The 23,189-nt window shown below is 42.3% G+C and overlaps 1 protein-coding gene across 1 annotated transcript in view; it reads right to left on the bottom strand.

The window, feature by feature from the left end:
• lamc3 (laminin, gamma 3) overlaps positions 1-22,950 on the bottom strand; it is a 93,594-nt gene extending 70,644 nt beyond the window's left edge. The window contains exons 1-2 of the mRNA XM_071533826.1: positions 22,421-22,950; positions 16,681-16,985 (exon numbers count right to left, since the gene is read on the bottom strand). Coding sequence (XP_071389927.1) covers positions 16,681-16,985; positions 22,421-22,808 — 693 coding nt within the window. The 5' untranslated portion in view covers positions 22,809-22,950. The remainder of the gene's footprint in view (positions 1-16,680; positions 16,986-22,420) is intronic.
• Positions 22,951-23,189: the final 239 nt, after the last annotated feature.

Genomic DNA, 23,189 nt, shown 5'->3' on the forward strand with positions numbered 1-23,189 from the left:
AAAGTTAAAAGTTAAATCAGAGTCACCTAACCACCCCCTCTTCAGCTCTTCTACCTCTGTATGACTGGTGAAAAGGTCACCTCATAACTGTGACAATGTGAGGTCATCAGATGTGCTTCACTGGCAGTACAAAAGACTCATAAAGGTGCTGAAAAAAGTGACACCTTTCCTGTGTCCTCCAGTTATTACCCTTATCCTACCTGAGTCAGAAGCAAAACCTTCAAATTTCCCACTCCAGTTTAATCTGCCCAGGCGTATTCACTCTGATAAGGGCGACTTTATATAAAGGCATCTGGAGATGAAGGACTGCTTCAGGGAGCATGACTACTGCCAATGTGCCATCTAGCAAGCTCATCAGGAGATCCTCCTTGAACCAGACCACCGATGTACACAGATCACTTGGAATACAGACTGACCTGCTCTCCCTCAGCAACAGGATTCACAAAATCATACTGAGACAGTGGCATGTTTTACAGATTCATGATGTGTTTTCTTAGAGGCCCACCACTGAATCCAGACACAACCCCAAAGCAAGTTGTTGTGTATTCTGTACATGCCTTTTTACACACAGGTTTTTGTTTTGCTATTTATACTTTCAAAGAAAGAGTTTCTCAGATAGGTGAGCGATTGTATTTATCGTTTAAAAGCCTTTCATATGTTTGTATATGGTCGCTTTCCATCTCTGCTTCTCTGTGCCCTCTCCTCCCTCCCTTTTAACTCCCTTTATCGTGTATTCAATAAATAGTGCTGTTCTGAGTGCTCCCCTCACCCCCACCCCCTTTTTATTGAGCTGGCTATTTTCTTTTTCCCTTTTTCATGTATTTGTAGCTCAAGCGGGAACCACTATTGCACCATTAAATAAGACACAAAAACAAGGGTGTGTGCGCGCCTCCCTCCTTTATTTGTATGATTCACTGTGTGGAAACGGAACACCCTTTTGCACTCCACTGGCTTCGTTTTTGCTTCAAAATAGATACCTAATTTATTTTCTTTGCTCACTACACCCATCAGTCACATCACCCTTAAAATAGAAAGGGGGAATGAGCGATTGTAATGAAAGAAATGGTGCAATTGATCTGCCTTTTATTCTAATGGGGGAACAGATCACAGTCAATTATGGGTCTTCTCATCTTGTCATTTAAGAGGAAAGCAGAGAGGGAGAGGTGGAGTGAAGGAAAGAGGGTGTTTAGCCGGTCTGTTGAGAGATTTGCCACCCAATCTATGTATCCCTGCCTCTTATTGATCCTCCTCTGCTTTATAATCAGCGGGTCGATGTCATCCAAACCACACTACGGCCAGCAGACCCATCAGTAGTCAGGTTTTAGTGTAACTACAGCCTCCGCACTGATCACCCACCCACAGGGCTTATACCTCTCTTTACAATGTTTTCATCATGAAAACAATTATGTTGAGGCCAAAAGATAGATTAATGGGAAATTACAATTCTCACTATGTTGTTATGAAAGGATAGTTGTTTTCATAGCTTTGAAACTGAATTGTAAATGTTTCCATATATAGACCTCCTACCGGGATGAAATGAGCATAATCACATGACTTGGCTGGTGTGTCTCTGTAGTATAATTATGTTTGCAACAGCAGTAATCAGAGGTTTTATGATTTAAATGAAACAAATGCTGCACACCTGCAGAGAGTGTTTTTAATGACTTCACACTAAACAAAAGAAGTATTCACCATTGCCACAGCAACATAGATTGTATAGAGTAACCTATATTGTACAAAGTGTGCAAAATATAAGTGCGCTAGTGCCGTCTAGGTGTGCAGGTGGGGGGGGGGGTATGATATGAGTGAGTGAAACTATGTACATTGACTGTAAAAACCCCTGTTAAACCAAAGTGCTTTGGTAGCACAGTGTTGTTGGACCAAAGAGAATTGCTGAATAAAATATTTAATTCACAAGCTACTTCCTGGTATGTGGATGTACAGCCACCAGCCTCCGGCCAGTTGGTTGATGCAACTTCTACCGTAGTGCCTGGTGTATGAGAGCATGCACCCTATTTCCCTTATGTAGGGCTCTTGGGGCGATGTATTGCCAAAACTGTGCATACTGTAATTCTGCTGAACAGTGCGCAATGCAAAGTGTTTTAAGTGTTGTTTTAGTTTTAGTTGCTTAAACTAAACCGTTAGGCCATCTTTAGCTGAAAATACAGTGGCCAATTTGTGCCTGTATTGGCCAAAAAAAATGTTAGAAGTGTTTTTCAAGCACGCGCAGGATGTATAAGCACGCCATGGAGGTAACGTAGTACACAGTATTGTGTGGAGAGGGAGGACTTTGGCACACATCGTTCCAGGTTGTTTTTCCTCACTGCTCACTCAGTGAACATATTGGCAGAAGAAAGACACACAACTGAGTTTGGGAGAGCAAAGAAACCTGATTGTATTTTGAGTGGAGAGAGCTCACGGATAAAAGGAGACACCATATTAATAAAAAAGTGAAGTTAGAGAAAGCATTTCGTACAGATGTGGACGTAAATCAAATGAAGAGGCGGGAGCTTCCTGTCCAATCTGCTGCACTCAGATGTAAACATTGTAGCCCTGTAAACATTAAAAATTAAGACTTTCCTAATGTCTTTGAAGGTAATGTAATTTATTCAACACTCACTGGGGTCTAACAACACAGTCTGTACGATTATGAATGTAAACAAATCCACATTGTTTACATTGAAATTCCACCCCTGGTTGAGTCATTGGTATTGATCAATGCACCTTAACTTTGTTTCTGATTTGTAAATGTAAGTGAATATGGAATTGTTATTTAATCTGTGGCTAGTATAGTTTATTTGAAGAGGAGGGATATATCTTTAACCAATGAGTTTGACTTAAGTGCATATCTATGTGTGTTAGATTATAGTGCTGAGGAAGTTGAGGCTAAACTAATTAGTTTGTTGCTGATCAGGTTGCATTGTCACATTGTGACAGTTTATTTACACTGTTAAGCCGTAAGATGTGAGATATTAAAAAGAAACCAGAGTGATATGGCTGACAGGCCCTTAGGGCTACATATGGTACCTCACACACACACAACACACACAGCTTTCTGTGATGGATGCTGTATCCTCATAAAACCTCCCTTCTCATCAACTGACATCTCTGTAGCCTCTTATAGAGTAGAAAGAGGCAGCCTTCCTCAAGAGTGCTCCCCTTTCAAAAGGGAAAAAGATGGCGGGAAAGACAGATAGAAGAAAGTGGTGAAGGCACATCAGCTTTCTAGCATACGCTAAGCTGCACTGAGCAGCAGGATAAAGACATTTTTTCTCATCTCGGCTGTGTGAGGTCCCCAGGGGTCTGCAGCAAGAGAAAATAGAAATGAAATACACTATTGGATTAGCTTTAGTGTTGCTAGAGGTTGGGCGCATTGTGTGGCAGGCTAGTGTCAGTAAGAAGAGAAACAGCCATATGAAAGAGGGAATCTGCACGCAGGACTGGATTTGACTCCTGAGCTGGAAGTCTAAAAGCCAAGGTTCCACTCCTTCTGTCTTGCCCGGACAACAAAGAAAGGAGGAGAGAGGGAAAGAAAAAACTGTGATGTCTGCGGTTTAACAATAACCACTTAACCCACAGGCAAAAAAGGCCTTTCTGGAAGCTTCCGCAGCAAACCCCAAGGAGGAGGATCGTCTCTCTCCACCCCCTTCCCTCCTTCATCCTCTTACGTCCTACTCAGCGCTGCCCTGTGTTTTACTTTGCTACAACTCCTGTAGTGTAGCACTACATTTTTGCATGAGGGTGGCAATATAAAGAGCTTACAGCGAGGGTAGTTGGAGCCCGGCCTTCCAGTTCAGAAATAGAGATTAGAGCTGTTCTATTCTGATTAATCCCTCCATACTAGCCTTCTACCACTCTGCTATTTCTGTTTTTCTATCTCTGTCCCACAATCCTAGAATCCAGCTTGCCTTTGTGCTGGCCTGCTGGAGTCCCAAGCGGATAGTCTCGCAATTGAGCCCGGTCTCCCGAAATTTCGTGAAATGAGCACAGTGTCTTAAATTGTAAATACGTGCTCCATATATGATAACTAAGAGAAATGTTTTTTTTTCCACCACAAAAGGATTATGTGAAGGAGGTATGACAAGAAACAGGTAGTAGTCTGGCTGTGAAGTAGTATGTTGGAAAGTAAGGGCGTTGTGGTTGGGGTGGTGGAGGGGCGTATTCATCTGCCTTAAATTCTGATGACCTGAGTCCAATTTCCAACTAATGCCAAGAGGTTTTCTATAGTGAAGTTTTAATTTTTGGCGAAAGTTTTTGTTATTTAACCATGACCTAACCCTTACTCTAACTTGAATACTGAAGTTTTAGTTGCCTAAACCTAACCTTAACTCTTAACCTTATCCAAAGTGGTTTTACTTGCCTAAAATAACTATTGGCTAACCTTTTCACGTGACAAACAGGAGAAAATGCCTTGTCCAATTTGTGCTCTTGTGACATAATCCAATTTGTGGTAGAGGAACTAAATCATCATATTGTTTGTGACCACAACACACTTTGGGGCTCATTCATAAAACTTACCGGCAGGTTTAGCGTGACGTTAGGGGCAGATACCGTCACGGTAGGGTGTTTAATCAATCATAAACGTGAAATATCGGGACGTTATTAGCATTACCGTTTTTCCTGTTCTTCCACCCCTTGTGATCATTTACATATTGGGAAAGCGATTCATAAAAGCACACCGCGCCGCAAAAAATACCACCGGTTCTAGTCAGATGATATACTGCAGAAATGACTGTTAACTAATGAACATGAATGTAAATTATTTATAAATCAATAGATAAAGTCACATTGTGTCCTAGGGGATTCATTATCATTGGAAAACGTGAAAATGTTAAATGTTTAATAAATATGACTCGCACACTGGCTGTGATTGCGGTTGTAAACGGCAGTTTCCATCTGATTTGATTCAGTTTATCATGATAAAAAAGAGAAGATGACCATGTGCACGTCCCATAAAACTTTTTAGCAGGTGCTGGAGGGTAGTAGAGCTGAAGTAGCCTATTTAAGAAAGAGAACGCTGCACTGCTGCCAATCCTCCCATATATTTATCTTACAACATTTTGATAGGTCTTCATCAGGTCACGATCACCACTGGCCACTTTATAATTTCAGTAAGTGACATTGTAAACATTCGGTTTATCATGGCCAACATTGCAATTACAGCAGTAGAACTGACCGAGGAGGAAGAGGTTTATCTGCCGTTCTCTGCTTCCCATTGACACACAGGCGGACAGGTGTTGCATATGTAAAGCTTAATTAACATGTTGCTTTTGATTGGCTGTCACCTGGGCTACAGCTGAAGATAACACAGCGGTAACGTGGCTCCGTCACGGCAGGGAAAATTACCGTGGTGCAGATTTTGCGTGCCGCTATTCTGTTACCGCAGAGTTTTATGAATTAGCCCCTTTGTGCGCATTTCACAAAAGTTTATCAGACTGTGTTGTGCAGTCTGTATGAATATGAAACACTTTGTGTCTGTGTGACACACAATACAGTTTGTTCTGAACTGAAATATTGACTGTACACTGAAAGAAGGTGTAAAATACAGAGGATGATATTTTTGTTTTGGGGCATGCTGAGCAGAGAGTTGTACAGTGTCATGAAGATTAATTACTTTTCCAGGTGCAGTGGTTTTGCTGTGCATTGTGAGAAGGAAGTAACATACCTTGTAACACAAAACAATTCAAAATAAAGCAACTTATCACTTGATAATAGAGTGTACAAAACTTTAGGAGCAGATTCAAAATATGGAGTCGACTCTAGTCTGATACTGTGCTCATGTACTCGTACTTGTGCTCGTAAAACTACTGATACAACCGCACCCGATACCACTTTACGGCAACGTGGCGTTAACCTCTCGTCAGTTGAGCAGGTAGGCGGAGAAGGAGCAATGTCAGCAGTTTGAACATATTTTAGGATAAGCAATGATGACAAAAGTAGAGCAGACTGCAAACTATGCTCTGCTAAATTGTCAAGAGGAGGGGTGAAAAATAGCTCCTTTAACACAAGCAATTTGATAAAACATCTAAAGAACAAACACAACGCTGAGTTCAAGGAGATTGCTAATGCTAGCAACAAGAAACAGCAACTTTGCAGCAAACGCTGGAGAAGCGAGAGAAAATGTCCAGAAACAACCCACGGGCAGTGAAAGTAACAGAAGCTCTTACCCAGTACATTGCTCTTGATGACCAGCCGTTGTCAGTTGTAGATAATACGGGATTTCGTCGTCTTCTCAGTGTACTGGAGCCGAAGTATGAGATTCCCAGCCGTCACCACATCACAGAAACCGTATTACCAAAGATGAATGACTTTGTGAAAAAGCACATCAACAGCCTGTTGCACGACATTTCGGCCTTCAGCTTCACCACTGATATTTGGACTAGCAGTGTCAGCCCAATGTCTCTCATCAGTTTAACTGCGCAGTGGATTGATGAGGATTTTACTCCCTAGAGAGTCGTTCTACAAGCAAAGCAGTTTCGGGGTTCGCACACTGGCGAAGTCATAGCAGGTGCGTTTGATGATATGCTTCAGACGTGGGGCATACCAAAACGTTCTGTTCACGTTGTGCTCCGGGACAACGCCAAAAACATGATCAAGGCCATGAGTGATGCTGGACTCCCTAGCCTGCCGCGTGTCACTCACACCCTCCAGCTGGTTGTTAACGAGGGTCTTTTGGCTCAGAAAAGTGTAGCTGATGTGGTGGCAGTCGGACGTAAAATAGTTGGACATTTTAAACATTCCGCCTTAGCCTAACGTAGTCCCGACTGGAAGACATTCAGGTGCAGCTCAACATGCCAATAAGAAGACTCCAGCAAGACGTGCAGACCCACTGGAACAGCACGTATGACATGCTACAGTCTCTCATCGAGCAGAAGCGGGCTCTGGGAATATTTGAGTCCGACTATGACAATCTCACCGCTCACCAGTGAACACTTCTGTAAAAGACTCTATCTGTTCTGGCTCAGTTTAAGGAGTTAACCTGAAGAGTGAGCTCCTCTGATGCTTTGGCATCAGATGTGATTCCTGCTGTGACTGTGCTTCAGAGACTTTTGACCAAAGAAACAGACGAGGACCATGGCATCAAAGCAATGAAGGGAACCTTAGCTGTAGCCGTCATGAGACGCTTCACTGACACGGAAAAAATCCCACTCTACTGCATTGCAACTGTACTCGATCCGAGGTAATGTGTGTGTGTGTGTGTGTGTGTGGGTATGACTGCATCATGTTGTATATTTAATTTGTTACAATCAGAAAGTGAGGAACATCTGATGAAAATAAAACATGTTTTCAAAGTCATTGTTATGGTATTATTAAGTACTCATATCGGTACTCGGTATTGGCAAGTACCCAAATGTAAGTACTGGTACTTGTACTTGGTCTGAAAAAAAGTGGTATCGGTGCATCCCTAATTTTTACCTTCAGATCCGCCTCAATGGGGCATTGACTGTATCAATGTTTAAAACATTCCACAGGGATACTGGCCCATGTTGACTCCAACATGGTAGTGGTAGCAGATCTGTACTCCAAAGGATGTCGTATCTCTTCATCCAGATTCTCAATGGACTGAGAACGTTCGACTGGGCAGGCCATTACAGTAAGCTGAATTCACTGTCGTATTTGCAGACCTCTTCATAGACAACCTACCATACAACAATGATGTTCAGATATCTACTGGCATTCATATGTTATTTGACTTTCTTCAAGGGTTGCAATTTGTGCCATGAAATCACTTCACTCTATTTATTACATGACACCCACCAGCCTTCGCCCATCAAGGTGAATGTGGTTTTCTCCATAACTCACTCCTCCCACCAGTGAAAAAGTAAGAACTGGGATTCATCAGACTAGTGTCAAGTGTTTTCATTCCTTACCCTGCAGTTTATTATTTTATACTGAAAGGAGTGGACCTCTGTCACATCATCAGATAGATGCAATAGCTTATTTGTTTCAAGGTACAAGTTGTTTTTCTGCACCAGTGTTGTGCTGGACTGTCAGCTGAGTAACCCATATCTTGCTCTGCACAGTTCATGTTAGCCTCCTTTGGTATCTTTTTTTTCAATGGGCCATTTTTAACCACTGGACTGCAATTTTGCTGAATGTTCTTTTTGAGTGATGGACCATTTATCTTACAGACAGGAAACTGTTGAATGTGAAACAACGGCAGCATTTCAGTTCCTGATACACTCAAATCAGTGTATGAAGCACCGATGTCTCAGGTGCTTCAAGGCTTGAAAATCCTTCTGTAATGTGTTTCCTCTTCATTTACCAGATGAAATCAGTGGATCACACTTTCACTAGGTTTCAGACTATTAGGTGCCCAGGAGGAGCACCTCTACAAAAGCCTGTGTTCACTCGTTTGTGCGTTCGTATGTTAAGGTTACAGTTAGGCAACTAAAACAACTTGGTTAAGTTTAGGGAAAAGCTTTGGTCAAACTAAAAATAAAAAATGTACTCACAGTATACATTTCCTTCATACAAGCTAGGAATTAGACCTCAGACACCTGCATTGAAGGCCAACGCATATGCCCATCCGCCACCCCGACCACAACACCCTTACTTTCCACTGCCACTGCTTCAATGTGTGACTTTATAGTCGTTTCTATTTCACATAACCGTTTCATGCTGGGAACACGCAATTTTAACACTTTATGTGCCACCAACACGTAATTCGATGTTAACAAGTCATGTTCATTTCACATATTTGTGTGAAATCAGGTTGTTCAATATTCAAGTTTAACGAGGCAGATCATGCACTAAAATTCAATAAATGCATAAAAATAGTTTAGTATATTTCATATTTTGTTATTACTAGCTCAGTTTACACATTGTAATGTTCAAGTTTAGCAAAGTAAGTGATGCTTTAAAATTCTATACATCATATTACAGTCTGTTATACATTATATTACAATTATAGTGTCAGGCTGAACACCAAACAGTGAGTTTATCTGTACATAGCCAGTACTTACTGGTCTTCCAGCTCTCCACAAACACTCTATTTTCTTCATAATTTTTGGAGGATGATTTGGTTTTTGGGGTTATGGCAGTGATGGTACATTTGCAAAATATCAATACATTTGGGTTTTGGTTGAGGTTCGTAGTGCTGCTGCTGTATTTGGCACCAACTGTTACCTTGCAATTGCATTTTCGTAACATAAAATCCAAAAACACCTTGTTTGATTTTGTCCAACAAATGCAGAAACAATACTTCATTTTGAGCACAAAATTGAGTTTGGGACTTTTGATTTTGTGGAGGAAAAGTGAAGAGCTACTTTTCACTTTGTAGATGACATAAGCTTTTATTTGAATTTAATGATTTTTTTTGTATGTAGATGTATTTATTTGTACTAACATTACCAAAGTTTATTTCATGGCACAAAATCCATTTCGTAGTAGATGGTGCACAGGTGCTGTGGAGAGCTTGGCACACTTCACATTGTGTTATAATACTGCAAGGTGTAAGAGGAAATGTGAGATGACTGCGCATTCCTGGAATTCCATGCGGTAAATTCACAATGATTGAATAAATGTTTTAATTACAGAATCATTTTTTGCTGTTTATTATTTAACTGCTTAGTTGTTTTTGCCTCTTTTTTTGCCATCTTATTAAAGCACTTTTGCCAATATCCTTGTCCATGTTAAATTATCAAGTAAACGCTATGCCTCCAATTTCTCCTTGAATATATTATTATGAATGCAGCATGACGTTTTATTTCCTTTGTAGTTGCCGACATCAGCTGTAACGCTAAGCGGTCTATTGGTGATGGGGGTCAAAAGTTTTCATTTACTCATATTCATCATGGACTAACATTTAATTACATTACTGTGGTAGCTTTTGCATTTTCATTTTTTCTATACATAACTAACTTTAACTTTAATCACTGATATAAGTGATTCCTTAAGTAAAAGAAATAATATTTTTTTATGACTGCAGCTCTATATGAGAGTTTCAGTCTTTCAAGTTTCAAGTTTAATTAAGTATTCAATGAATATAGAGTTATAGTGTTAGTACCACTTTGTCAAGCCTGGATTACCGACCAGGGAGACCAGGCAAATGCCCCAGAGCCCCAGACCACCAGGGGCCCCCAGGTTCACGTGTTGATTAATTTGAAAAATCATTTATCACTAGTTTTGTTTGGTATGTGCCCAGGCAAATATTATGTGCCCACAAATATAACTGAAAAGGACACCAAGCCCAATAACATTAACACAGCTGAGCTTAACTTCATGTCCCGGACTCGATGATTACTTCACCAGGCACTGAGATTTCTGGCTTTCAAAAAATACTCACTTTCTGGCCCATAATCTCTGTTTTCGAGCCCTCACTCCATCTCATAAATGGAGGCTATTAGACCCTACAGAGCATCAAGAGCACTGCAGCCCGTCTGGTGTTCAACCAACCAAAATTCTCATGTCACTCCCCTCTTCACTTCACCGGCTTCCCATCTCTGCTTGCATCAAATTCAAGACACTGGTCCTCCCCTACAGGCCAGTACATCAGACTGCCCCCCCCCCCCCCCCCCCCATCTACAATCACTGGTCAGGTTCCAAACCCCACCTCATTCACTCCGCTCCTCCACCCTTGCAGGTCGCCTCGCCCCCCCATCGCTATGTGGGCTCAGAAGTCGCTCATCCCGGTTGCGACTCTTCTCATCCCTGGCGCCACAATGGTGGAACGCGCTCCCTCTTTCTGTCAGAACGGCTGAATCGTTACCCATCTTTCACTGGAGACTGAAGACTCATCTCTTCAGGTTACACCTGGACCCACTTGAGCTAACCTATCATCCCTCACATTCTTAAAAAAAAAAAAACTCTCTGATTCTACAAATGCTACTTATTCCTATTGAAAGCTTAGCTGATAAAGACTGATATACGGTCGGTTTGACTACTGTTGACAAAATGTATTTATTGTATGTCGCTTTGGACAAAAGCGTCTGCTAAATAACATGTGATGTAATGTAATGAGGATGGTGCTACTAGCGAACGATCCACACCAAACCACATGCCGTGCTGAAGTCAAAAAAGCAAATGACAAAGCAGTATTATTTAGCATTATGATATATTACCTTCTACCTGTTTTACCTATTTCTGTTGGATCTCTACTCTAATTAACTGCCTTAGTCATTCTGTTGTTATATTTCTGTCCATTACAGGCTACCATAAGCTGTGCCGTGTCCTTGGTTGCCAATAGAGGTAGATAAAAGTCATAAATTATTTAATGCCCCTTTAAGACAGATATAGGCACTGATACTGTATGCATGCACATTGTAACATAGCTCTTTCTTATGATAAGAGTGCTTCACTGAGGTGTAGCAATACAGTGCAGTCTACTAGTTATTTACTGAACATGACACTGTCTTCACAGCTAATGCACACAGCCAATCAACACATGCATGGATGCGCGCACATACTGACTACAGCTCTGTCAAAGGAAAAGGAGTGGCTGCGTTCAGGTGCTTTATTTCCTCATCTTTAGTCACGCTTTACTGTGTCCATTTCCTCTTAGACTCTTCCCTCAATAGGCTGCCACAAGCCTCTCAAGGCATCATCAATGTTTATCAGAGCTAAACATAATATTAGATTCCCTTCAGCTGCTTTTCAAAAGGCTTGAAGGCATGCTTGTATGTGTGTGTGTGTGCGTGTCCAGTGTATGTTTATATGTGGAGTGTGTGTTGGGCGATAGTGGGTGGGGGTGGGGTGGAGTAGGGGTTTTGATGATCCGATCCACGCTTGAGGTGGTTGCTGTCACTGTCAGATGTGTTCAGCTTTGTGATGACAGTAGTCCCTATTTGTGTCTGCAGGGTGATAATTAAGCTCTGTTGAAGAAGGTCGGTAGCAGTATATTCAAACACATTAATTTCCAGGAAAGTTCCAGGAAAAAAAAAAGTTTTGGCCAAGGTCAACGTCAGCGAGATCTGAAATCCATAGTTGATCATAACAATGAATCAGACAGATTTGATCTTAAAATGTACTTACAAACATTTCCCGATCAAAATGTCATGTTTGGAAGAATGTGTGAGGGCAGATAAGCTGCAGGGGTTTATACTTAAAAAGTTTTATTCTTTATGCAAAGTACATGATGCATTTTAGGCTACTAAGGGCAATTCTCCTGGGTCTCTGCAACAACCTGGAGCCACAACTGAGCAGGTGCCTTTCCCTCCACAGGTTCATGTGCTGTCTGCTCTCTTCCCTTTCTGGCCACCAGGATGGTCCAGCGGGAGACAGGCGATCAATATATCACAGTCATCCATCAGCCACCCGCTTCCAAAAGTGGTGGATGGTATCATTAGCTGGTACCATAATATATAAAATTACCATATTTTACAGTAGAAAAGCTATTGCTGGCCTGCCAAACACCATCAGAGCAGCAGACTGCACATGTGTGTATCAAAGCCCCGTCAAAAGTCTTTCCTATCCCTTACTGCATAACAATAACACTAACTAAATATGCAATTAATCAGTGATGCCAACCTAAACCTCCTAAATGTGTTTTTCTGCTGGCCAGGAGGGTCATGACAGTATCAAGCACAACAAGTGTAGGAACAGTTGCATATTTTCAACGCCAAGATGTATGCAATCACTCAAGCGAGGAGGCTGAAATGGTTATAAAGTTCAATACAGCTTATAGTATAGCCAGAGAAGAACTCCCATTTACTATGCAAATCCAACATACGCTAATGACGTTGCTTGTGCACAGTTTATTGACACACTGAAGCAAAAGACTGGTGACAGAGTGTGAAATAGTGTATGGCCACATCACTGAGAAGGGGAGACCTTCCAACATTGTCATTGGCTCATGCGAAAATGTGCGGACCAGCTGGACAAGAGAATAGCTACGGGGACAGACGGTGCTGCTCTGCATCTGGGGCAGAAAGGGGCTGATGTTGCTCATGCAAGCAGAGACTGGACCCTTCATTGTCCCATTTCACTGCATGCACACAGGTAGGCTATAGACTAATGTAGGTCAAAATGTTTCTTATTCATTCTCACAAACCAATTGATCAATTCTATTCTATTCTATAGATTGGATCTGGGCTTGCTGTCTGTCCAGCAGGACACCTCTATGTTCCACGTCATCTGGAAGGTGTACCATTTCAGCCCCAAATGTAGGCGGGAGCTCAAGGCCCTTGGAGATGAAATAGGGGTCACAGTTAATGCTTCCAGTGGGGTGAAAGGGACAAGGTGGTTGCCCCATGTATCCAGGGGTCACATTCCTAAAACCAGGGAAGGAGCTTACCCCCGAAAGCCATGGACAGTTCACAGCAGTTTATATGCATATGGGCCATGTGATGGAGTTCCCTCACTTCCCTCATATCATGTTGTGTGTTGTGTGTTTTATTAATGTCTGTGCTTGTGTAACTTAGGAGGATTCACTGGTCTGCAGTTCTTGGCAGCCATGGAAGTCGGTCCGACACAAGGCAGGAGACATGGAGAAGCAGTTGGGGCAATACCACAAACAGGCATGCCGGCTATCTATTGTTTGATGGTAGTCTAAATACTGCTAACATAATTGCAACGTGAACCATTACTGCTGTTTCTCTGGATGTACTTACCAGGGTGTGTTGTAGTTCCTGGTGTTCGGGCAAAAGAGTGTTACAGCAACTGAAGCTGAATTTATAGTTCTGGGTGCTCCCATTGGTAATTGAAAGGGGGACATCGTAAACCTTACTATAGCCCCCCGGCTATAGTAAGGTTTTATTGTTAGTAGTTAGTATTTCCTAAATTATTGTAATATATACATAGGAGACTACAAATTGTATAACTGCTAAATATAACTATATATGTGTTAATTTATATGTTTAAAAATGTCCTTGTTGGAGCTCCCCCAGTTTGGTCCACTAATTAAGCACCTGGGTAGGGAGGTATATAAGGAGTGACTGTGTGTGGGGATACAAGGCTGTTTGGGTAATGCTAGCACCTATATAAAGTTCTGCTTGAATAAATGTGCCTCACCATGGTCTTAAAAATAAGTTGATCTGCCTCCTGCCTCCTCACTGAATCTCCAGTATCGGCCAACTTCACAGGCCACCTGGCAGGTGCCTCGGCCAATGCAGACATAGCTGGCAGAGCTAAAAATGTTACTGTTTTCTCATTGTTGTGGTTGGACAGTATTACAGTATAGTATTAATACATTATAGTATTACTATACTGATGTATCTGAGTTGTGAATGGGAACAGTGTTGCTCTGTGGGTTTGCATAACTTTGCAGATCAAACACACCATGGCGGATGGGACGCCCTGGCAGACCTTTTCTCTTCAGTCTGTTCAGCCTACTGCTGCAGAGGAACAATATAATCCTGCCTCAGGTAAGAGGAGGGGGTGAAATTGTTATTTACTATTTTCCTCTTTATCAGTATTTTTCTTAGATTGCTGGTAACAACGCTATTATTATTGTGTCTTAATAGGCTGTTAGTGGTATTGAAAATCTCCTCACATGGCAGCTAGACCCAAACCTGGGGCAGGCAGCCATGGTGGATCAGCACCAACAGAGGGAAGGAGAAATGAGACAGGAAATGAGACAGGAATTCAAGTATCAGGTAAATATCTGATTTAATATTTATCTTGTGTTTAATATGCAAAATGAAATGTCAATTACTGAGTATTCTCATATTTCATATTGTACTTTAACACCCCTCTACCACCAACACCGTCTTGCAGCGCTGGCAGAAGGTGAACCGATCAGCCAGTGTGTCCCCAGACCGCACAGAGCCATTGAGCTCACCTCCTGAAGACCAGATTTAGCAGCCTACTGAGTGAGTTGTGTTTTACATACTACAGTATTATTGCATATCCAAAATACTGTACTATTGCCATTTTTCTTTCAGTGTCCTTTGCTGATAGAAAAGAACACAAAGAAAACACCAACATTCAAGGCAGTGAGGTATCTCAATCGGGGCAGGACATTAAGCTTGCCTGCTCGGCCGAGGCGAAGACGGGCAAGAAAAGACAGCACTAGCCACGTGAGTGGTGAATTAAAATAAAATATTAATGCATGTATTTCCACCTAACACCGAGTTAAGTTGTCACTAAAATTTCAATGCCTCTAATGTCATTGTATGTCAATATATTTTGTTCCATCTCTGATTATGCGTCTCTTCCACTCTTGTGATAACACCCAAGGGCTCGAAAAGCTGGAGCAACAGACAAGCAGACAGCTCTTTAGCACTTTAGCTCACTGACAGAAGTAGACAACATAAACAACAGCTGCAGCAGCACTACGAACCAACCTCATCCAAAAAAGGGGGAGTATAAATAATTTTAAAGCACGGTTACCTCCGCCAAAGAAGTTGGAGGGAGATTTTGTTTTTCATCCCTGCCTGTTTGTCTGTTTTGTTAGCGAGATATCTCAGAAAGTTGCCAATGGATTTGGTTGAAATCTGGTGGAGAGATTGCCCTTGACCCTGGGATTAGTTGATTCAATTTTGGTGGGGATCCAGATCTGGGATTCCCATCATTAGACGAATATCGCTTTTTAGCCAGAACAATTATGCTGCGTTCAAGTATTTGTGGTAACCTCAGATCAACTTTATCTAGAACTGGCAAAATACATATTCTCATACTCAGAGGCTTAACGTTACACTGCTCCTGTCATAGAGCGGAGGAGAACACGCCTGTATGAGGCGGAAGCATAAACACACAGATTTCAAAACCGTGCCCTCGGATTCACAATACAAATCTGTTCAAAATTTTCTCAAGCTTAATGAGAGTAAAGTTTGTTCCCTCAAAGAAAGTCAAGAAACCTGTTCAGGCTTGCATCCTCCAGTTGATAACTATCTCTAAAATAATGTCATGTTTATCATTTGCAGACCTTGAGAAGGTGATTCATGCTTTTATTTTTATTTCATTTTTATACTATTGCAATTCCCTCTACTCCAGTCTAAGCCAGCGGTCTCTTGCCCATCTGTAGCTGGTGCAGAACACAGCCGCAAGAATTTTAACCGGATCCAGGCCGAGCGATCACATCACCCATACCCTGGTCTCACTACACTGGCTTCCAGTGAACTTTAGAATAGATTTAAAATTTTTACTGATCACCTTCAAGGCACTCGCTTAATCAGCACTGAGCTATATCTTATACCTTTTAATTCCCCACAAGCCAAACTGCTTCCTCACATCGTCAGGCAGGAGTCTCCTAGTCGTTCCACAGTCCAAATTGAAAAATGTGACTGTGCCGCCTTAGTTAGAGCACCTGTACTGTGGAACAATCTGCTTGAGGATATCAGATCTGCTACCTCAGTGTCCTCTTTTAAAGACGCACTTTTGTACGATTGCCTTTTCTTAACCCTAACCCCACTTATGCTAATCAGCATCAACGGGCAATTGGCATTCATCATCAGATACGCCTAAGGGTTCGCACAAAATCGAGAGGGGGCACGTTTCATTCATCCGACATTGGTTTTTCACATGCACATTTCTCAAGAACAAAAACAAGAAGAATTGAAGAAAAGTTTTCTGAATGAGGCCCATTGATTATTTTGTTTGCTTTTGTGTCCTCATTCTTAATTTTAGATCGTGTTCAAAGCATTCAGTGACTCAGTAATGCACCAGTACCTTTCTGCCACAAATACTGTGTGGATATATACTTGTCTGTCTAAAATTGTGACTAATGCTATAATGCTTTTCACTATTTCCTCTGTCTCACACACACACACACACACACACACACACAAAATGTAGACTCACCTGCAACACTACACTCTGGTCAAAGTTGTAGGCGCTGGGCCGTCCCTCCAGGGTGGAGAAAGCCACGTTGCCTCCAGTCAGAGGAGAGATGTCACTGAACTCATCCGTACATACAGCTGTCCTCTCATCCTCGCCTGGTCGAACATAACCCTTGGCATCCTTCCCATAGGTCTTCCTACAAGAGGCGCTGTAATACTGGTAGGGCATCCAGGGCGCGCCCTCCACCGTACGCTTGTAGATAGCGAAGCTCTCCGGCCGACTGGTGTAGAATTTCAATCGTACGTAGGTTATCTCGAAGGCCTTCCCTGTGGAAAACAGATATTCTTAGCTTAGTGCTACAGAAAAGAATAACAGAAACAATTACTCTTAGAATTAGATGGAATGTAGTTACGCAGTTAGATCAGGGCTGGCTAATATATGAGACAAATACGGTATGATGATAGCTTAGGGCCCGGGGGGGAGGAAAAAACAGACATAATTGCATTAAAGAAAAAAAAAGAAAACAATGGAGGATCAGCTTAATTTCCCTTGCCTCTGTGCAGGGTAAATGAATGTCATTCCTGCTGGAGTAGAAGAATACCCAGGATTATTTTCTCATTATGCAGAGCATAATGGGCCCCAGAAGTGAAACATAGGTCAAAAGGAAAGAGAGGAAAAAAAAGATGTCTGTATTGTTATATTAACAGCAGGGCAGTAAAGACCAGAGTAACCCATGAGTACAGAAATCACATAAGGGAAAAGTGTTTGTATTGCTCAATCGCTGATTAAAATAGTCTGGTGTGGCTTCAGAGTTCCGGATTTTCAAACAGGCAAACAACGGACACCTCAGTGTACTCCTGTTTCATGAGTACACCTCTGTGTGCCACCCTGAAAATAAACAAACCAACTGACCAACAGACAGACGATCAAACACCACTGGTTGGGCTTCATGTGGAACTGAGTATGGCTTAGAATTATACATGTCATTGATCGATTGATGTATCTCCGGTGACTTATTAGTGGCACATCGGCCCTGGGACAGGGAGACAGGGAAAACCAGAGAGTGAGAGAGGGGGGGACTAGAGGGATTTACGCAGATTTCTATCACCGCGAATCAGTGATTCTACCTCAGTCCCAGAAAAGGGAAAATGGGTGTGAAAACAGAAGCAGCCTGTATGGAAGACCCTGAGCAAAAGAGGAGATATACTCAGATCTTCATTTGAGTGGGTGAGATGGGATTTAGCAGATTCTGGTAACTTGTTCTGTAACTGGTGTTGTGTTCTAATTGAAGCACTTGGGGTAAGTCATTTTTGGGGGATTTTTTCGGAGGTGCATAATAAGTGGAGGTATCAGTCTCACAAGTCCGGGTTCAATTAAATGACAAGGGATTTTAGGAAAGCATATATGTCAGCATACTGTAAAATTTTTCACATGGCCACTTGAGGCTGCAAGATTCTTGTGCTTCAGCAGACGGCTAGAATTAGAGTGTGATTTTCCTCACATTTCTTTCTATATGGATAAGTGTGTTGAGTGGAAAGGTTATTGGTTATTGAGAGGACAGCTGTCCTTTTTTGGTTAGGTATCAAAGACATCGGACACTTTAACAATCTCAACCCAAACAATGAGTCCATGATTTTCCTCCCATTACTGATTAACTGTGGACAATTCAAATGCTAAATTTGGAGCCATACCAGAGACACGTGCAGATTTATACTTCCTGGGCATGGACACATATCCACTTGTTGCCAAATCTGTTGGGCAACTTGAAAAGGGATTAACTGAGCAGGCACAAATTAGAGTCAGACTGAGACCAGAGTGAGAAGTAACACTTAAAAACTCAACATAGACCTGATCGTCTGCCATAAACATTCTTAATAGGCTTCACCAATGCTCTCTTCAGGCTTTTTCTACATCATTACTAAGTCTTAGCCATGGTGCTGCACATTCATAGAGGGATGCCATCCACTGGTGCGGCGGTAATGACGTCTGTTGCTCTACTCTGCCAAGCCAGAGCTGGGCGGCTCTGCCTCTCTTGTCTCTCCAGCTCACTAATGGTATCTTTCCTTTAGCAGCCCTGAGATCATTTAACTTTCATTTACTCCCCGCATGAGGTGAGCTTAGTCCTGCTGGCACTGACACAAAAAACATGAAAGAGAGGCAGAAGATGAAACATTTGTTGGATGTCCCCTGTGATGAAATGCCGACTAATTGCAAAATATATTTGTATGTTTTCCTGCATAGTGTTTGATGACTTGTGATGGAGTAGGTATTTCAAGTTATTGGATTTTAATTAAGCAATTTAATATGTGGAACAAAAAAAAAGTGAATTAAGCATATCAAATTATTGAGTTTTCAATTAAATGCGCCCATAGCTGCTTGAAAAATATTGCAACATCAATCAATTTAAATATCTATCTTTTATAAAAATTATTTGTATTCAATTGGCATTAAATGGTAGCTCTTTAGTCCAACCCAACTTGGAGCAGACCAAAGAGTTAAAGAGAAAATCCTTTTCACTTCACATTAATTCTTATGTGTTTGGACAGCTCAATCTAGACTTCTCTAAAGGAACAAATTTCTTCCAAAACCTGAAATAAGAGACCAAGACTGTCTTTCTTCATTAGCTGACAAATCCTTGAGCAGCTCTACTGAAAATGAATGGTAGGCCAACTTTGACAACAGTGTAGGAGAGCCCAGGGTGACTTTACAAGGCTTTGGGTACTTTTTCTGTTTCATAACCTTGCAGCGTCACAATTCAAACCAGATCTGTTCATGGTGTTCAAAATATTGGAATAACATGACTATTTGGACATTACAGCTCCAGATGTAGAGCAGACTTGGGTAATAGAATCTCATTTGATGGGGAAAACCATTGCCTGTAGATGTGTACTTTGAGTGTGTTCAACAACAAAGAGAGATAAAGTCACAGAAAGAGAGAAATGGAAGAAGAACAGAGAAAGACAGACAAAGAGGTAGTGTTGACAGAGGTATTTGAATGCTGTATATTTATGACTCCAGAGGGATTTACTGCCAAGTCTCTCCCACTGACTATTTGGAGTAAATTGTATCTTCAAGAATAAAAGCTGCTAGCTGCAGGAGTGTGAACGAGATCTGCTTGGAGTCATCCATCTGGACTTAACACAGCTGTCTCCTAGTCTGGCCCTACAAGACAGACTGAGACTAAACTCACCAGCAGCACGCTAGACTCAATATTTACAACCCTGTTTACAGCAAGCTGAGATTCTTCTGATCAGCAAATTTCTAAGTGCTTTCATCATCTAATCTTGCTGTATCAAAATTTAATATAATATAATATAAGAAAATACAACACACATATAATACAAAAACAAACATGCTAAATTATTGCTCCGTCCAAATCTCTGGAGGTGGTAACTGGAGCAAATGTTTTTGAAATAATCTTTTACAACGCAGCATTGTTTCTCATGTGCAGGCCAATAATGTGGCTGTGAGAGAGCCATGCCAACTGTGGCAGACTTTTATCATTGTTTTACATCTGAGGCAGGATGTTGCTTTCCTTTGACAGCCCTGAATGAGAACCAGCTGCAGACATCAGAGTGTGTTGCTAGTGTGCGTGCACATGTGTGTGTGTCTATGAGTGTATGCACATGTGCATGTGTGGGTGTGTGTTTCTCCCAGTCTTTGTGGGAAAAATCTGACCCCAATTCCATACCAGCAAACCGCTTTTTTTTATATTTTCCTTCTTCCTCATTATGTTTTGTTTACTCCCCTTGAAGCAGCCCAGCTCCCCCTTTTCTTTCCTCCCCTGCGCAGACACATTCTGACCTGGCTGCAATATGTGTCCCTGCGTCCTACTGCTGTGTTTATCATCCCAGCATTTGCCCCATTCCCCTCAGAGAGAGCTTTGCTTTGTTTGGAGAGGCAAAAGAAAACAGTAAAGTTGAAGACACCCCCCTGCAGGACCCCAGATGGACCATAGATCTTTAATATGGACCAAAGAGATGCCACAGACACAAGATTGGGGATATCCAGTTACATAAAATTGCGTGTTATATAAACATAAACATCCTCCCTTCAGGCAGAGCGAGTGCAGGAGTAAACCAAAGGCATCAGGTGGAACAACGTATGTGTGTGGTGGGTAGTACGGAAGGGGCAAAGGCCGGTTTAGTCTGAGGGAGGCAGACTTGTGGGTGTTGGGATAGGTTTAAGAATAACAAACCCTCCAGACAATGCGGGACATACCTCTGCAGCAGCAGCAATGGTCCCTTTCTCCCAAAGAGAACTAGCCAGAGATTACGGACAACAAAGCCTCCAAGCGCAGCCAGGCTTCTGCTCGCCAGTGGAAATCGATATCCTCCAACTGACAGAGGCACTTCCTGCTCCCGGACCATGTGATTTAAACAGTTCCTCTCTGGTCGCAGCTCTGACATTTTCAACTCCTGTCATCATTTTCTCCCTCTCTCTTGCTCCTTTGAAGCAAAGCTCTTTTATGGGGGAGGATGGTATTTTTGTTCCACCTACAGAGGAGGGGAGTGGGTGCTCTGACCTGTCAAGAGAATTCCCAGTTCTGAACTGGAACTGTCCTCCCTGACTGAGGGGCTGGGAGCGTGCACACACACACACACACACACACACACACACACACACACACACAGACTGACAGACACAAACATATATTCACGCGCAGAAGAAATGGAAAAGGGAAATGGAAGGGGAAATGGTAATCTTTACAGAGAGATTTGTACAAATGCTTTGTAACATTAATGGTTAGAATGGAATTCAGTATTGACAAATGAGTTCATATGTCAGTTTATTTCATAAGCGCGGTTATGGGATAATGATGCTAATGGTGGTTCCTTTCCCCAAATCATTATGCTCTCCTTCCATCACATCTGAAAGCATTTCCATCATTATTACAAAACTTACCTTTACCCATTCACAGAGAATGGCTGCCTCTGCTATCAGGAGTTTTATCAAGTAAAAGCATTGCAAATAGAAAGGACAAGTAGTGAGTCATTGTAAGTTGAATATGTGCACACTTTTCCCACATTCTGAGAAACTGCGGCCTACTAACGATGTTGGATGCAACTGAATCTTTGGAGAAAAGATTCTTCCTTACGCACTTTTAATCCCATCAAATTCCCAGACATGCCCTCTCGGCTATGTGCTTGCAATTACTCCAACAACGTGACTCTAAGCCACGTCTGGGGCAAAGTGGGTTTTCTGAAGACAGCTCAGAGTGGTTACTGAGGAATACAAATCGTGTGTTCTAAAGGACAGCTGTTCTGTATTAAAGATTCCCTCTCCAATTGACTGGCAGTTCACAGAATTATCTATCAAGCTATTGAGTCTGACAGAAAGGAAAATGCGAAAATACTGACAATACTCAAACTCAATGGGTGTGAGAAAAACTAACATGCATTACCTTGAAATCCCAGCACCAGACTAATAGGCTCTTAACATTGGAAACCGTCTGCTTCCAGTAGAGCGCTAAATCTATTACTGATATTCAAATTCTATTCCTAGACACAGCAGATGCAGTGCACAAGAAAAGCGTTTTGTATTAAATTCTCCAGAAACTTTGAGCAAATTGAAATACGACATTATACACAAGATGAATACAACATTATATGAACACTGCCCAGAAGTGAACCCTCAGAACACGCTTACTTTACTATGACCCTTCAGCCTGAGCACAAGTCTAGATCACTGGCTGCAGTAAGTCATATTTAAGAGTTCTGAGGGCCTGACAGTAAACAGGGATGTGGCGCTTTGGTCTTACCCAGGTGAAGGGTGAGGTTGACGGAGTTGGGGTGCTGAATACCATAGTACATGGACTGGCTCTGCCACCAGGTGGGCTCCTCGTCCGTGTGGAAGTCTGTCAGGAGGCTGGCATTGTGGCTGAGGCCCGGGTCTGACATGTCACAGTGGTGGCACGACCGCGTCGAGCCCGTCTGCATGCAGTAGTCCTCAGGTGGGGAACCGCACACGTTGGATACCATGACAGTGCGATTGAAGGCAGCATTCTCAAACTTGGGCATGCAACGGCTCGGGGTGCCCTCCTCATCATAGCAAGAGTCCATGGCGCCCCGGACGAGGAGGTGGCAGTGGAGGTGAAAAGAAACAAGAATGGCCAGGAGAAGAGGGCTCACCACAAATGTTGTCTCCATGTCTACAAGTAATTACAACCACATTTACAACTGAGCACAAACTTTCGCACTCATATGCTTTGATACAAAGACATAAACACATTCAGACCCTGACACGCGAGAAGTAATCCAACAATAGAAAATAAGACTCCAGTGTTAGGCTTTTGTTTCACCCTCTCACTCTGTTCCCCTCTCCCCTGTTCTTCCTTTCTAACGTCTCCAGCATGTGTTGTCCCTCTGTAGACTGGAATGAAGTTAGAGAGAGGGAACCCCTCTCATCAGGGATAGCATGAGAGAGACAGAGGAGGGACAGGGGTGGGGGATGGAGGAGGTGGAATGGGGAGAGAAGACACGGGCCTTGAAAACTTCTCCACCTGCTGGTCACAACAAGCACTGCACCAC

Source organism: Centroberyx affinis, unplaced genomic scaffold (genome assembly GCF_046629955.1).
Source record: "Centroberyx affinis isolate AG114_WGS23_722 - 3 ecotype Tasmania unplaced genomic scaffold, CSIRO-AGI_Caff_v1 ptg002437l_1, whole genome shotgun sequence".
Lineage (NCBI taxonomy): Eukaryota > Metazoa > Chordata > Actinopteri > Beryciformes > Berycidae > Centroberyx > Centroberyx affinis.